Source organism: Lycorma delicatula, chromosome 7 (genome assembly GCF_047948215.1).
Source record: "Lycorma delicatula isolate Av1 chromosome 7, ASM4794821v1, whole genome shotgun sequence".
NCBI classification, from domain to species: domain Eukaryota; kingdom Metazoa; phylum Arthropoda; class Insecta; order Hemiptera; family Fulgoridae; genus Lycorma; species Lycorma delicatula.
In genome coordinates, this window is record NC_134461.1 from 102,938,497 (window position 1) to 102,956,314 (window position 17,818).

At 28.5% G+C, this 17,818-nt stretch overlaps 2 protein-coding genes across 6 annotated transcripts in view; one reads left to right on the forward strand and one right to left on the reverse strand.

Annotated features, from left to right (window-relative positions):
• Window positions 1-7,238, reverse strand: part of LOC142328167 (uncharacterized) — a 63,510-nt gene extending 56,272 nt beyond the window's left edge. For 2 of the 4 annotated variants that reach the window (XM_075371718.1, XM_075371716.1), the window contains exon 1: window positions 7,044-7,234. In XM_075371718.1, the coding sequence (XP_075227833.1) occupies window positions 7,044-7,110 (67 nt within the window). In that variant the 5' untranslated portion in view covers window positions 7,111-7,234. Of the gene's footprint in view, window positions 1-7,043 lie in introns of all 4 variants that reach the window. The other 2 variants (XM_075371717.1, XM_075371715.1) reach the window with 2 other exon arrangements.
• Window positions 7,239-7,635: 397 nt separating this feature from the next.
• LOC142327383 (zinc finger C4H2 domain-containing protein) overlaps window positions 7,636-17,818 on the forward strand; it is a 40,907-nt gene continuing 30,724 nt past the window's right edge. For both annotated transcript variants that reach the window (XM_075370391.1, XM_075370392.1), the window contains exons 1-2: window positions 7,636-7,784; window positions 14,790-14,961. In XM_075370391.1, coding sequence (XP_075226506.1) covers window positions 7,720-7,784; window positions 14,790-14,961 — 237 coding nt within the window. In that variant the 5' untranslated portion in view covers window positions 7,636-7,719. The remainder of the gene's footprint in view (window positions 7,785-14,789; window positions 14,962-17,818) is intronic.

The window sequence follows — 17,818 nt, forward strand, 5'->3', positions numbered from 1 at the left end:
CATTTGAATCATGTACACATGACATATTAAATTGGCTATTACTACTTTTCTTTTTTAATCTTCAGAGATAGATGAGTTATTATGCCAATACAAGTGGGCATACCACATGTTCACTTTTACTTTCATTCACGCAACTGTTTAGGATTTTCATTCAACTAGTATCAATAATTTTGTTTGTTCAAGAAACCACTTAACTGAAAATGTTCCTCATCAGGTATGTCTGATTATGGGCCTTGTTTGATATGTCTACATATGTACCAACTGATCAGTAAACTCTACATCTTTGTCTAAACATGTAAAAAGCAAACTTTATAAACTCTTCAATGGGATAAGATTGTAACTTTTGAAGAACGTTAACTTTATACAAAGATTTTAAATGTAAATCTTTGTGCAAGATTCTCTATATAAAAATCCTAGTTATAGAAATTTATTGGTATTGAATGGTATTTAGCAGAATGCCTTGCTCCTGTCCATTACTGTACTAACAGTATTAATGTACTCTGGCGTACAAACTCTTCTCCTTACAACTGAAATATCTGCTTTGCTTCTGAATTGTTATTTTTACATAATGCTTCAACAGCAAAGCATACTGTGAATTTATCCACTGCTCCACAATGAAATACTGTAAATCACTGAATAAATGGCATAGCTAGAGCATTATTCCATCAGACAGCAGCACTTCTTAACCTATTTTGAAATTGTCAGTTTCCTTGGTTACCCGATATATTTATTACAATAAAGGATACCTTAAGTCAGTTCTTAATGAAACTTTTCAACGATCTACATTATTATTAAAATAAGAATGATACTGACAATTATAATGAACAAAAACAATACTCTCACATAGTATACTACTTTACCAGTTCTGTATCTTAAATTATACTATTATATATATTTTAAAATCATATCAGTTAAATTTTAAAACATGATAGATGATTCAAGTTATTTAATAATAAAGAATAAACTAATAAAAGTGAAAAAAAAAAAATGTACAGCAGAAAACACCTACCACTAACAGCCAATTTACAAAATTCACAATTTATTTTCAAATAAACTTTATTATAAATGGTTTCTGGACATATTGTTTGTCACAATTGATTAAAATTAATTTCAAACACCTCTGTTCTTTTGTTTGGAAAACAGAATACAATCTACAATTTTTAAGTATTTTGAAGTGGATAAAATAAATACAAGTCATAAGTACATGATTGACAATTACACAGCCCACATTCTGGAGCTTTCTATAAATATAGTACAAAATGTAATAAAACATAATGTATTACTCGGTTCACAAATATTATTTATTTTAAAGATAAAACAAAATTGAATAAGTACAGTTATTTTTCAACTGATAATTATCTAAACCAATAAATATCAAAACAATTTAAAAATCTATTAGTAACAGTCATGATAACTATTCAAAACAATTACAAGTAATCATCAGGATTAATATAAACACAAACAAAATATAATGCAATTATGTTATAAAACAAAACTATTTAAGTAATAATGCAATAATTGAATCTTATCAGTACAGTTAATGTGAAAAGAAATGTACTGTAAATATAATTTAAATATTACAAAATAAACATGTTAATGCCAGAAAAATTTTACAGATGTTTAAGTCTTTTCTTTTTATTATCCAAAAGTCGGTCTTTTGTAATCGATCTAAAAGTCAGAGGAGGTTTTTCATGTAATTTGTACAAAGAATATTTTACTTATCATCTATTTTTATGTACATTGAAGCCTTACTCTGCACCAAACAAAAGACTTCGAAGAATAATTATTTTATACGGTGTTCCAGTGGTGGTTTTCACTAAAAGTTTTTTCTTGATAACAAGAGGAAGAACTTTAAAAAGATTACATTGACTACAAAACACAATGACCATTTTTTTATATTTCTTTATGAAATCGCTTAGTATCGAACTATTATACACTGCCTTAAATTATTCACATTCCCAGTATTTTCATGTAAAAATTCAATTAAATTAGTTGGAAACTTCAAGCAAAGAAATAAATTTTTTTTATAGCTCACGCTTAGCAGTAACTATTACTTAATATCGCTTTTCTGCATTATTTTTTTTTTTATCAACATACAGGTTTCCTTGCTTCTGTTTTACATGGGCAGTGTTTTTTGTAAGTCTACTACCCACATTTTAAATAAAAATAACTGTAAACCTTATAGTTTTATTAACTTGAAATAAATATTGACATCAAACTATAAAGATTAAAAAAAAACTTTCTATAAAGTAAAAAACATTTATTTTAATTTAAAAACATTTATTTAATTTAAAATTACTATCAAAATAATTAAAATTCCTTAAAAAACAAAAAAATAAAATAACTAATTACATTGATAATACATCGAGTGCAAACCATACTATATGGACATAATGGTGATTTACACCACGAGGTAGAGCATGCTGTTGCGGTATACACTCACTTTTATGGTACCTAAAATACTAGCTATTGTGTTTGTTAATACCAATCAATAAGTTTAGCTAGTATGTTGTATACATTGCTACATAAATGAACTTTTCTTCATACGATATGACAGCCAATCATATTTTTAGTAGTAACTGCAATTAATAAACATTTTTTTTTTTTTATAATTGCTTAGTTATAAATAATATTTCCACCAAGGAAATAAGGACCAGACCTTGTTGTTGGTAATGGGGCTTGTATACTCCATTGATCCTTACAGTTATATCAGTAATAGCTTAACTACTTGCAGAATCTTTCAAGTCGGGCTATCATAATGCATTAGATCCCAGATTAAACATTCAACAGACAATTGTTTCCTATGTTAAGGGTAGCCTCAGAGCAGCATAATGTTCTCTGTGCTGAAGAGGCTGATTTGTAAGTGAAGGGAAACAGACACGACTGCCTAATATTTCTCCCAAAGTTTTAGTTTCATGCCCACTTTATGCTGCATGTTCCTGAGGTAAAATCAGTCTACAATTCTGATATCTCAGAGAATAGCAACATGTTAACTTGCAGCTGCTAGAAAGAAATTTTTCCATAAAATCCAAACTCTAAAATAAAACAAAGTTTGTTTTGTATGTTTTTAAACTATCAAACGTTTTTGGTCAAACTTTTTCTTCATTCAACAATATTCAGTATTTAACAAATTACTGTTTAAAAAGGAATAAAAAATGTATTTGAGTGAACAATTCTCAAGGATGTTTAGACTTATTTAAACATGATTCTGGTGAGTTTCTTCAATGTTTTGTAATAACAGACGAAATATTGATTCACCATTACATGCCAGAGATCAAACAGTGGGTGGGAGCACGTGAAAGTTCACCAAAGTAAGGGAAACGGTTCCATCTATGTAAAAGGTATATATAGTTTTTTTTGGGATTCTTATGGTGTGGTGTTGGATAAAGGCAGGACTATCAATCGGGAATATTAGAATTTACTACTGGACCAATTGAAGAATGTTATCCAGACTAAATGTCCACACCTTGCCAAAAATAAAGTTTTCTTTCACCACAATACTGCACCTGCACATATGTCTTGGGTTGTACAAAACTCCATGATGTATGCTTTGAAGTGCTTCTACATATTCTGTATTCACCAGATCTGATGTCAAGTGATTACTTCCTCTTCCTAAACCTAAAAAACTGATTTACTGGGTGAAGATTCATGTCAAATGATGAGGTCAAAACTGAGACAATCATTCATTTTGCAGAGTTAAACAAATTGTATTATACTGAGAGTATTAAAAACTTGGAAATAATTTTTGAATACTCTTTTTTTTCTAATTTGACAACTTTCTGAACAACTCTCATAAATACATAAAGGTACGAAATGATACTAAAAGTTATATTCTAACTAAAAACAAAAAACTCCCAAATACAAGCCTTATTAGTTGTACAACCGCCCCTCCCCATCTAGTTCGCACATATTTCATCCAACATATTTAATTTCACTTTATTTTATATTGTTAATGTTTTAATGGTGCTGAATTTAAAATTTATGTTCTAAGAAACTGCATCCATCTTGTAAATATTTTATAGATATTTTATAGTGACAGAAGTACAACAGGGGGAAGATGAGCTTTTCAAAATTCTTCAGGACATTACAATTTTTTGACTGCCAGAATAACTGTTACATTTTCTAACTAAACTGGCTTCCTCAAAAGAAAATCAATTTTTTGTTAATTTTCTAATTATTATCATGTACTCATATTTTTCTTAATGTTTTCTAATAAATTTATAGGTAATATTTTTTTTTTCATTTTTAAGATACATGCTAAACATGTATATTTACAATGTATCAGTAACAAGTAAAAATTTAAATCTGACACGAGTAGTGGTAGAAATTTGGTGAGTAACAAACAAGACCCAAAATACTAATAAACTGAAATGTACAGATTAATGAAAAGAAAAGCATTTATTGCTGTATGAACTACACATTTCACACTTAGATGATCCTTAAAATGGAAATCTAACGGATTATAACCAATAGAAACCTTATCTGAATTTTCACTTCCAATACTTGCTTAATAGGGATTCTTTACCTAAGCTTTCTACTTCAGTAATCCCATGTTGCATATACTCCATCTTATTTAATTACTGTCCACAAGAAAAAAAACTCTAATACATCTGTAATCCTGCATTTTTCCAAAACTAGATAAACAATACATTAAAAAATTAAATCTTACTTGCTACTTACTAAATATCATCACATAGTATATCTGCTATTTATTCTTTTATTGGTTCTTTTACGTTAAGTAATTTATCCTCCTACCTTATGGTATTTTCTATTTTTTCATATAAATTAAAATAATTACAGAAAATGTAAATTTTTATGCAAATGCCATACATACTACAAATTACATGAAAAGAAATTCATTTTCTAAAGAAGTCCATTTATTAACTAAATGTGAATATTCAGTAAAAAATTTTGAACTAAAAATCATTTTACAGATTCTATAAACAATATAATTAATAGAAAATAAATAACACATTAGTTTTAAAATGATGATCAAATGCTGACCTCCAACAGTGACGAGGGAAGTGTATTAGAACTACCCTCTTTAATTACCACTTTTAACAGATATATCATCTACAAATGTTCTTCTGATCATAGGAAAAAATATTTTTATACTACAAATATACTTTATTTTATACTAATAAATTCTAGGAGAATTTAAACAAATACTAAAGAGTGACTGATTTCCTAAAACTTGAGCAAAATTTACAAAACAAAAATGCTACTCAAATAATGCATAGAAATAGTGGTATAATAAATATGTGATAATGGTAAACTTCCTAAACAATTTGTCTAATAATCTATTAAATATTTATTTAAGATACTATTCCATAATCTTTATAGGCAACCTAAAATTAAATATCAATTATTCCCAAAATTAACAAACCTACTCTCAAGAACAGAAAGTTCCACCCAAGGCTTAACATAAGAATCCAATATTAATTAATACTCGGAAAATATAAAATAATCTAATTATTGAAACAATACAACAAAATACTTTTAAAAAAAGTTAAAAGTAAATATATATAAATAAATGGGCCAGTAGGATACTGTAATTTTCAATGTTGCACAACATATTATTCTATGTAGTTTTAAACTTTTTACAAATCAGTACTTCAAGCTTGATTATGAAATATTACATAACAAATAAGAAATACTAATAAAAAATGCAACTGGTAGCTGAAAACATAAATGCCTACATACTATAATATGGCAACTTCATCAATTTACAAAACTGTTGAAATAAATGCTTAATAATACTAAACACATTTACATCTATAAACAAGCAATATTTTGTTTAATTATACTAAATAAATGAATGCATTCTAAACACAACAAAATTAATTTCACCTTATGAATAATTAAAATATAGTTATATATAAATAAAAACTATATATTTTAATTATTTAGTTAATTGATAATATATATTAATAATATATGTAATGTACGAGTACAAATTACTCAATTTTCAACAGAAGTACAATGGTATAATTTCATGCACAATAACCACGTGAACGGTTTTATTTTAAATCTTATACTTCAAAACAACAACTCTATCTCCTTTCATAACATCAAACAATCAACAGGCAATATTTTATTAAATTTAACTAGACAACTAAAATTTTCCAGATCATTGTTCATAAAAACACTATTCATAAACAATATGTATTTAGAGTATAATACAAAGTGCAATTTTTTGAGTCCGCCAAATGTTGTTGCTTTACCATAGGAAGTACACTTAAAAGAATAATCAGCAAACGCATAGCTTTACTACATAGCTATTTAATACAAAATTTCAATACAATAATGATATTAATGAAAACCAAACATTACATTTTGAAAGCATATATCAAATTTTATATTAAAAATATTGAAACTACAAAAAAAGGAAACTTAAAATTTTATAAACTAGTATAAATTAGTACATGTTATGACATGTACCAATTTATACTTCCAAATAAAAATATTCACAAGAATATACATAAAGTGTAAGACAGACGACACAAGTTATTTTTTTTTTTAAACTAATCCATTCATGAAGAAAACAAAATTTCAAAAAAGATTAACTTAAGGCATGCAAATCAATTTAAGATCATTTCAATGAATTACAAGTAAACCTGTGTACAATGACTATTCTTAATGAAAGAAAATTCTTTTCTTTGAAAAAAAAATTAATAGAATAATAAATGGGCAATTATAAATATATATATGCAACGTTATTTATAGATTACCTTCACTTTTAATTTTAATCTGCTCTAATTTTAAACATTAAAAAAATGCAACATCATAACCAAACGATTTTGCCAGTACAAGGATGAAGAAAAATGTTAGTTACTTCTACATTAGAACATAAATTAACTGTACTACATTAAACAAACCCCTATTGTTATTAACAAAAAAATATATACCCATTTAACGCATTTCAAAACACAGAAATTACATAACAGAATGTTAATAGAAATAATGCATGAATGAACATGATAGGTTTTAATCAATGAAATAGAAACCTAGGGTATCGCAAGTAAATTTAAGGTAGTCCTAACCTGTATTAGAAGCGATGATACCGTGAGTCACATATGTGAGAATAACAGTCAGAATTAAATAATTCATTTTAAAAATTGTAAGATTCTACTTATAAGAAAAAACTACGCATAAGCGACCAGTCTTGCACAACAGCACAACTCAAATGTATTCTCAATTCCACCAACTCCAGGAAATGAGACTAAGTAATGACGCACAGAAGGAAATAACTATAGTACTATCGATTTGACCTCTAAATTCTTAAAAACGTTTTTGAGGTTCTTTCACCAATATTATTTATGCGTAATTATTTTATATATGGTTTATTTCATATTTATTATTAAAACAAATATTTGATAGTATGCCTGCACGTTTAAAAAAATAATAATTTACATTTTTGAAAAAGACATAAAAAAGGTTGAGATCATTACATACACTTATCTTCTTCTAATAAATTATTTGAGAAATATTTAGATTTAAAAAAAAATTAATATATAGTATTAATAGATTCATATTTATTTAAAGTTATATTTATTTCACAAAATTATTTTATTATTATGTGAAACATCACTGCAACCCCTCCAATTTTTTTAATACTCGCCCTCCTACTTCCCCTTCAAAGTAGTGTTTGAGAAAAGTCGTGGTAAACAAATTTGTGAAAGATATCGTACATTGTACGTATGGTTAAAATTAAATGTGATGAATTTAATGACTGGGAACGAACGAAATATTATAGCCAAGCTAGAAGCCATAAAGGAAATAAGGTGATATTAAATTATTGTGTCGTTAAATGGGTATTATAACAGTTTCATTATTCTCGATGAATGGTAAAGTGTTAATATTTGTTTACGTTTTTATTTTTACCGGCTTGTCAAAACTGATGCACGTTTAAAAACTTTTTATTTTAGTATTTTAAAACTGTAATAATTACTATTGATGTATTTTGTTATTGCAGATAATAATAGCTGTTGCAGTGTAATGTTTTTTTTTCTAGTATGTTGCTACAGCATTAATTGTTAATCACAATTTCTTATCTAACAGAAATAAGTAGTAATAATAATAGTATTAGTATTCATAAATTCAATTAAGCATTTATGTGAGCAGTAGCCACAAATGTTGTACCTGTGTAGTCCCCCAAATGTTGTATAATATAGGTACTTGTTATTTCAATTTTGTAGAAAAACATGTTGTAATAAAGTAGCATACCAATATAATAGAATTTTGTTTGATTGATATATCTTTGGTTAACAGATATTTACCTAGAACTGTGCTAATTTCAGCATCAAATTACAGGTTAATAGCTGTTCAGTATGTAAATCCCAGCACAAACACAATAAAACAATTTAGATCTAGCCATCAATAAAAGCAGCCAACAAAAGAATACTTTCAAATGTATAGAAAATCAACAATGACATTCTCTCATTGGGAATACCTCTAACCACCCCCACTTGGCAAAATTGACAGAATAAATAAAAACAAAAAATACATCATGTTAATATGCAAAGCATCAGACAAAATAGCTCACAAATTTTAAAAATCTGAATACAATGTAGCATTTAAAAACAAAACAAGTAACTACTAATAGAACATAGTTCCTATAGCCAAGATATATAAATTGCCAGAAATCTGCATTTATTTTTTTACTTATTTCCAGCCGTTTTATCATGTATTAAAACCAAAATATTAATAAAAAAAAGAAGCTAGCAAAGGATTGCAAACATTTTCCTGATATGTTAACCATAATGTTCAAAAAAATTTAAAAATGAAATAGTATAACAATTAAGTTTTTAAGAAAAATTTATTTTAAATAAAATCATAAATGATATTTGTTTGGCTGACCAGTTGCAGGAAGGGGTATTCCATTTTAATTCAACAAATTTTTAAAACTTTTATTGTATCACTATTTTTGATGTTGATATTTGGTATATGATAACCAGTATATGATTTGGTATTTTCATGAGTTGTAGCATTCTTACTTTACATTGTACAGAGGTCAAAAAGGGCTTTTTGGAAAGAGTAAAGATGGAACTTCATCTTAGTTTACTCAAAATTCATTTTGTTACACAACTATATCTTGTAATTTTTTACTGAAGTTATGATTACAAATTGTTGTGTATTCAAAATTTGGGCACAAAATAAATAATGAAGGAGTTACGGGTAAAAGGCCTGTTTTTTACGTTTTAACTCTTAGCTACTACTAGTAATTATAAAAAAAATTGGACTGTTACTGATTGTCCTTCATTAAAAAAAAAAAATGGCTGCCAAATTGTAAGATTTTGAAAATGTCTCATTTTTTGGGCCCAAAAACCACATGTGGGACAGGTGGAAAAAATCTGAAATTTTTACAGCAGTAGTACTTTTTATATAATTTAAAACCATATAAAATTTATTTTGTTACTCAAATGGGTTGGCGAGTAATGAAGCCATTAAAAACACTGTTCCTTCTAACCGTGAACCTAAAACTCCACAGCATGTATTTTTTCAGATAATAATATATGCCTACTGAACAAAATATTTTGATATGTCTATAATGAGATAGATTTTATCCTAGAAAGTTTGTTATTTAAAGTATGACTCATGTTTAAACATGAAAGTGAATAGACATGCATGGACATGAATGTTTGTGTAATCCTGAATGTAAACATTGTAGAAGGCTCAGTTACTGTTTTGATTTCACCGTGATATGTTGTATTATTGCAGTATTTATTGTGGTTAGGTAATGTACACTTTATAAAATAATTTAATTGCAGTGAACTTCTCTTATATGCGATATCTTTTATTTTTCATTTTATTAGAAAAGTTTTTATTTTAGCTGTAGAGAAAGTGGGATAAGACAAAGTGAGGTACAATTGGTAGTTTTATCATTTATATTAACCCTATTATTATTATAAAAACCATTGCATTTTATAAAAACGGATTATGGAGTGTTCAATTGACATTCACACTGAAACAGTATGTCACAAATTGACTTACGATAGATCTTCAGTATTGCACGATATTTTAGAATTTACTGAACAGCAAATAACATTGATATCTTTAAGAAGTGGATATACTGAAACAAAAAGTATCTACTTTTCATAAAACTGAATATTTAGAAAAATATTTTCATATTAATGGGAAAAGTTACTCTGACCCATTTAGCTGTCGCACTAAGCTGATTAAGAAATCTCTTCAAGAAATGTCTTTGACACTTTCAACAAGCAATCCATATTTAAAATTAATTCCAGGCAGAGCACTGTGTATAAAATGCTTAAACAATATACAAAACCACAAGATGATACAGAAAGTGAACCAGAATGTCAAGGTATATTTGAGCCTCAATATGTTATAGTCAAGTCTGTGAATAAAGCTTGTTCAGCACTTGGCATTTCCCCCGGTTAAGGTTAAAAAATTATCAAGTAGCGCAAAAGAACCAATTTAAAAAAATAAAAATAGCCGAGTCAGTTACCAATAAATTAAACGATTCCTTTGATTTAAATATTTCTACAGAAGAAACCAGTTTAGTACCACAAAATTATGCTGATTTAGGTAGAGAATGTGAAGAATTAATCATTAAAATAAAAGATAAAATGAAAACAGTTACATCAACCAGGAAAAAATTAATATTTTAATTTATTACCAAGCAGCTGGAGCATTCAAAAAAATCCAAAATGAGTTTAGTGTTAGTCAGTATTTAGCCCACCAATCCAAATGATTAGTTAAAAAAATGTGGAATTTTGCCATAAATCAGCAAAAAGAAACCCACATAATTGATGAAATTTTTATTAAATGTGTCCAAGATTTTTACTATAATGATGCCAGGAAAGAAGAATGTGACTGTAAGACAGAAAGAAAATTAATATTCAAAAAGGCTTATCTTTTATAACTTAAAAGAATTGTACACAGCCTTTAAAGAAGAAGATAATTTAAAAATTGGTTTTTCAAAATTTGCTGATTTAAGACCTAAATTTTGTGTTCTGGCTGGTGGGTCAGGTACTCACTCTGTTTATGTGTGTATCACCTACCAAAATGTAAACCTCATGTTGTGTGTTCTAAAAATGAAATCTGATTATAAAATTCTCCTCTCAACCATGGTATGTGATATAGAAATTGAAACGTGCATGCTATCCCAGTGTGAAAGATGTTCAGGCACTAATGAGGTGCTCAGATTACTCCAAGAGAGCTGGGATGATTTTGATTCTGAAATTTTCTTCAAACAGTTGGTTTCTGTTGACTATTGTGAAATAATTACTCAAATTCTTCCATTTCAAGAGTACTTAAAGTTACTGAAAATTTAAATAATCTAAAAAGGCATCATTTTGTTGCAAAGAAACAAGCTAATTTTCTTAACATTAAAAAGGAAAACTTTTTGTAGGGTGAATGTATTGTAGTAGGCGACTTCTCTCAAAATTTTCCTTTTGTGATACAGAATGAAGTCGTCATATCACTGCTCAAAAACTTAAGCCACAGTAGACCCATTTCTCGTGTATTTTAAAAATGATGGTAAATTACAAAGCCAAAGCTACTGTATGATTTGTCAGTACTTGAAGCGCAATACTACATCGTTCTGCTTCCAAAGGCAAGTTATAAATAAAGTAAAAACACTGTTAGCACAAGTTAAACAATTTTTTTTTCTGATAGATTCTCAGCCCACTATAAAAACAAAAAAAATTTCATAAATTTGTGCTACCATCAAGAAGATTTTGAAATTGCAGCTGAATGGCATTTTTTTGCCTCATACCATGGAAAAGGACCACGTGGTGGTATTGGTAGAACTGTAAAAAGGACTGTGACTAAAGTAAGCCTTCAAAGGACAGTCAATAATTGTTACATCTTCTGAAATGTACAATTATTGCAAAGACAATATTAAAAATATAATATTTATTTTCTGCTCTGATAAAGATGTTCAAGAGAGTGAAGAATACCTCAATTCTTGTTATCAGGTAATCACAATAGTTCCAGAAACAAGAACATATCACAGTTGTGTTCCACAAGTCATAAATGTATTCTGGAAGTCCAGGCGACCTCTGAATCAGAAACATTTACATTAGTATTGATACACGAGGACATTAGTGTTTCTAATTGCTTTATAGATTTACCAAACCCAAAATGTAAAAATTATATCTGCTGCTTATACGATGGCAAGAGGTGGTTAAAATAAATAAATAATGATGGAAGTCATTGAAGTTAAAATAGATGAAAATGAAGAAGAATATCGAATACACTTTTTCCATCCTCAGGGTCCTGGTACGTCATTCAAGAAATCACTGAGGGATAATCAAACATGGGTTCAACTGGAAAATATTTTAAAGATTCTCACATCTTCAGAGCTTTTTCTATCAACTACTGGAAGAGGACACAACATTACACCAAAGATTGACCAGTTCTAGTCAATAAAAACATGGCATTAGCACTAAGTTAAGTTTGTTATAAAAAAAGTGCAAGATTTATTAATAACTTCCATTAGCAGTATTAAAATAAAGTAAAAGTGTAACTTGTAATAAAGTAAAAGAATTGAGCAACTTGTTAGTGTATTTGAATTGTTTGTCATTTTGTAATTTATTATTTATCATTTTGTAATTGACTATTTATTAATTATCATTTTATTTATTCTGATGAGTTTTGTTGTAATTTTTATAATCTGAAAAAAATACATAGCATCAGTATTTTTGGATACATTATTCACGGTTAGAAGGAACTGTGTTTTTAATGGTTTTGATGGCTTCATTACTCATCAACCCCTTTGAATAGCAAAATAAATTATATATGGTTTTAAAGTACATAAAAAGTACTTCTGTGTAAAAATTTCAGGTTTTTGCCATCTGTTTCACTTGTGGTTTTTGGGCCCAAAAAATGAAACATTTCAAAATCTTACAATTTGGCAGCCATTTTTTTTTTAATGAAAGACACTCGGTAACAGTAATATTTTTTTATAAGTACTACGGACTAAAAAATAGAGTTAAAAGGTAAAAAAACAGGACTGTTTCTCTAAGCCCTTCATTATTTATTTTGAGCCCAAATTTTGAAAAAACAACTTCAGTAAGCATTACAAGATTTGGTTATGTAACAAAATGAATTTTGAGTACACTAAGATGAAGTTCCATCTTTACTCTTTCCAAAAAGCCATTTTTGATCTCTGTATGATGTAAAATAAGAATGCTACAACTCATGAAAATGGCTGTTTTTACCTGTTGGCAAGTTAGAAAATAGTATTACTCAAGCAAAAGATTTTTTTTAAATATAAAAAAATATTTTCTGGCTACTACAAGGTGGGTAGTTATCACATACTAAATATCATTAAAATCAAAAATAGTGACGCACTGATCATTTTTTGAATTAAAATGGAATACCCCGGAAGTAGATTTGACCCAAAATTGTGAAAAAGATCAAAGTGTTCAACAAAAATAAAACTTTTGGTCTGATTTGACACCCTTAACCAAATTTTGGGTTTTTCATCAAAATTATCCTGAATTTAATTAAGATATAATTTTTTTTTAAATTCATTAAAATAATTTTGGTCCCATTTTTTTTCAGTTAACCTCATTCATCATTTTTAATATTAGCTACAATTTGAAAACCAGATACACTATTAGAGGTTACAGAAACTTTATAAAATTCTTAAGTCAGACCTAATGGGCTCCGTTTTTAAAAAAAGTTCCAATTTCAATTACACTAATACTAGATGCAATTGAATTGTCAGTGTTGAAAATTAAAGTTTAAAAAATTGTTATTTTAAGTAAGCAGATCTCATTCAGCCCTCTTGATTTTTTGGGAATTAAAAATATATTTACTCAGAACTTATTTACTTCATTAAGTTGCTTGATTTGGTGCAGTGTTATTCAACAGGACCAAAAAAAAGTTTGGTTTACTAAAAATAAATCTGGTTAAGACCAAGCTGGGATATGTACAGCCAGATATTTTTGGCAAATTTCAACTTTTTTGACAACAGGTTTTTGATATATAAGGCAAAAACTATTTAGAAATAATGCTGGATAAGCACCCATCCTGGTAAATCCAGCTAGCTTAAAACTTTGGAATTTTAAACAACTTAATAAGTGCTTTCATCATACTAAAGTTAAACTTTGTACAACCTATACAAAAATTCAAAACACCCTCTCCCTCTTTTAATTTTGCCCAAAATTTAATGCCCCATGTGTAGAAATTTTTTGAGCCATTTTAAAAAATCTATTTAAGCCAATCCAGAAATATTAATCAGAATGCAGGCCAACACACATACATAAATATATATCTAACAAAGATTTCTATACCTTTTTTTGTATTTTTTTTAATAAAGTGGTATTAATATAAGACTAAGTGGTCAAAGTGGAAATATATATGTTTGAAAAACACCCAAAATTTTGGTCTCAGTTTTTACTTTCTCTTTATAGCTGTGCCCCATTACGGCAGCAGTAGAACTATAACTACAGAAGTAATTAAGCAAACAAAATACAAACAAAAATCTTATTTTAAAATTTTACTTTTAATAAATCATTAAAAAATTCTAACTTATGTAAATCATAAACAATAAAATATTGAAGTTAATTATAAGATATACTTTAATAGTGTTACATACAGCAATCATTCTAATTATATCAATGTAACTCAGAATATTTGTATTAGGTGATCCCAAAAAATGGCATCAGATTATTTGTAAAATATTTGTTTTGAAATAGTTTTAATATTTTTATTATGTCTAAAGTTATTTTGTCTATTCTGTTTTATTTCATTTTTTTTAGGAATGGTTAATGTTTTACAAATATTTAATTAAGGTTATTATTAATGCTTTCTAGATCGAAAACTTTACAACTCGAGAAGCTAAAATCACGGATAGTTCAAGAAGTGGAGGCTAGCGAACAAGAAGGAAAATGTCTGACAGAATACAAACAAGAAATGGATCTACTAATGCAGGAAAAAATGGCACATGTGGAAGAGCTTCGTCAAATCCATGCTGATATTAATTCTGTGAGTGTTTTTATTAGTATTAACTGAAATATATGAGGGTTATTTTTTTTCAAGGTCCGATTGGTCACGAAATTAAAACCACAGTGAAAATAAAAAATTTTTTATTAGTAACAAGTACTTACATAGTTATGCTATTTCTCCACATAGTCGCCACTCCAATTTAGATATTTGTCGTAGCATGGTACCAACTTTCCAATACCCTCATCATAGAACGGAGCCGCCTGTGTTTTCACAGCAGAAATTAAGTAGGATTTGCGTGTGATGTTCTATATTCTTATTTAGTTAACAATATTCTAATTTTTAACATTATTGATTCCTTTATTATATTATCTAAACTTAAAATAAAACTTACAACTCTAAGTAAAATAATACCAGGTTGTACAAAAGTCATTATTGCCTGTTGCACGAAATTAATATTTGACATACCATGATTAACCTTTCAACCTGGTATTTAAACTTTTAAAGCCCTACCATGCTGGAGCTAATTTAAATGTCCAAGCAGCAGCTACGTTACAGTACTGAAAGTAAAAAATTATAGCTCCAAAACTATTACATCAATTTTAGCCAAATTTCCAGGACAAATACAAACCCTTTGGAAAAAATACTAAAAAATTTTATTAACTCGCCTAAAAGTTGACTTCAGTGTGATAAACTTGGAAACAGGCATCTACACAAAGTCCAACACTTTGTCCAAAGGTTCATCACTTTTGTCAGTATCAAATTCACTGCCACTATCAAATATTCTAATTTTACTGTCATACGTCTCATGTAAAGATTCGGTAATTTGTTCCGATGTAAGATTATGCAACGTACTTTACTCCGACGTGGTCATTCATTCACTGCAGATGCAACTGATTGAAAGAAGGGCATTCAACTGCGTAAAACAAAAAAATATTTCACTAGCGTTGTGCTATCCTATGCAGTTATAAAAACTTGGAGGGGGAAGAACGAACCTTTGTACTTTCTAAAATCATATTCCCAGTGTTCCTTAAATGATTATTAACTGTCCCACCAAGCTGGTTCAACAAAAGGGGTTTCAAAACAAAGTTACTTTTTGGATACCAATAAGTACAATTGCACCTATTTACCTGGATCGGGATTTTTTAGAAATTGCTTCAATTTTCAAAGACATACTTAAATATAAGTTAGTTCTGTTTGTTCAACTTCATTTTAAAACAACTTCAAAAACCGCACATATAGTTTGGTTCTTCTTGCATGAAATCATGTAAGAAGATTTTAATTTTTTCTAATTCAGTAATCTTTGAAAAAATGCCAAGCCTTATTGGGATTTAAACTCAAAATCTAATAAATGACGGTCATAGACACTATCTCTGTGTGACAGAGGTCAGCAAGTAAATATAGTGATTAGTAATTGGGCTTCCTCTTTACTTGGAGGAATTGAGGTCTTGGAATTAGAGCAGTTATGTTCACATTCTACGTAAATCAGAGATTAGTTTTACACAAGGAACTTGACACTGTATAGCAGTGTCAAGTTCAACTTGTCTTTATATAGCAGTGTGATAACATCATCTAGCATAATACAAGGGTTGTCTGAAAAATAACATATTGTGCACGTGTACACAAAAAAGATGACACAGAACAACCTCCAGCAACTGGCAGTGTGCAGTATGAATTGTCATGAAGCAATCATATAAGTTGTTCGGGTTTATTAAGTGCATACAATGCTTGTGCTGTTTGAAGATGAGGCAGAACAAAATTTGAAGATATTCAAACAAAGTTCGAAGATGAAAATAAAGAGGATAAATTAAATTTTCATAATTGAAAATTTAAGAGGAAATACTGTGTCAATAATTTATCAGTCTTTATGGAAAGTGTATGGTAATGATACTGTAGATCACAACACTGTACAGCATTGGCACAAAACGTTTAGGGAGGCCAGAAGGAATACAGCAGATGAGACATGCTCTGGCCGACTATCTTCTGCTATTGACAACACAAGCATTGCTAAGTGATTGACAAAGACCGTTGCATGTAGAGGTGGGTGTTTGTGTTTTTCTGCTGGACAAAAACAAACTGTTCATTTAAAGAGATCAACTGTTTATACAAACTGTTGGGAAAAACAGGATATTTTGGATGTCAGCAATATCATTTTATCACAAGATTTAATAGTTTTATGACCCGCTTTAACCTTACAGCATTTTCATGAATAAGATTTATTTGATTTTTGAAATTGTTCAATCCTAGCAGTTACCTACAGCACATTTAATATTGATAAAACAACAGTTTGCTGGGCAAATGACCTGTTGTCAGCAAACGGCAAACAGTTTACTCAATTTGTTTTCATTAACATTTGTTAGTGAGCTGACAGCTCTGTTTGGTGATTCAACGTGTTTGCGTGCCTTATTACTATTGAACAGAAAAAACAGTTTGTACTAATGTGAAAAACAGATCATTAATTTTTTTGAGAAACAACAGTTTAGTCTAACTGTTGGAAATTTTTTGACACATCACTAGTTGCATGACTGTGAGAAAAATAAAAAATGAAACTGGAATACCAGAAACTTCAGTACACTGCACTTTAATGTAATGTTTGCACACAAAACAGATCACAAGATGATGGGTACTATACCAACTGAATGAGCAGCAAAAGCGGTGCATCTTAGAATTACATGAGAGAATTGCTTAGAAGTTATGAAAGGGGGCAAGCAGTTATTGAATCGAATAATTTTTACTGATGAATGATGGATACATGATTTTGAACTTGAACTGAAGTTGCAAAGCAGTGTTTGGAAACATTAATACTCTCCTAGACCAAACAGTTGTTGCCTACAGTAAAAAATAAAGCAAATGATGATTTTTACTCATGATAACAAGAGTGTTATTGTTAAGAACAAAG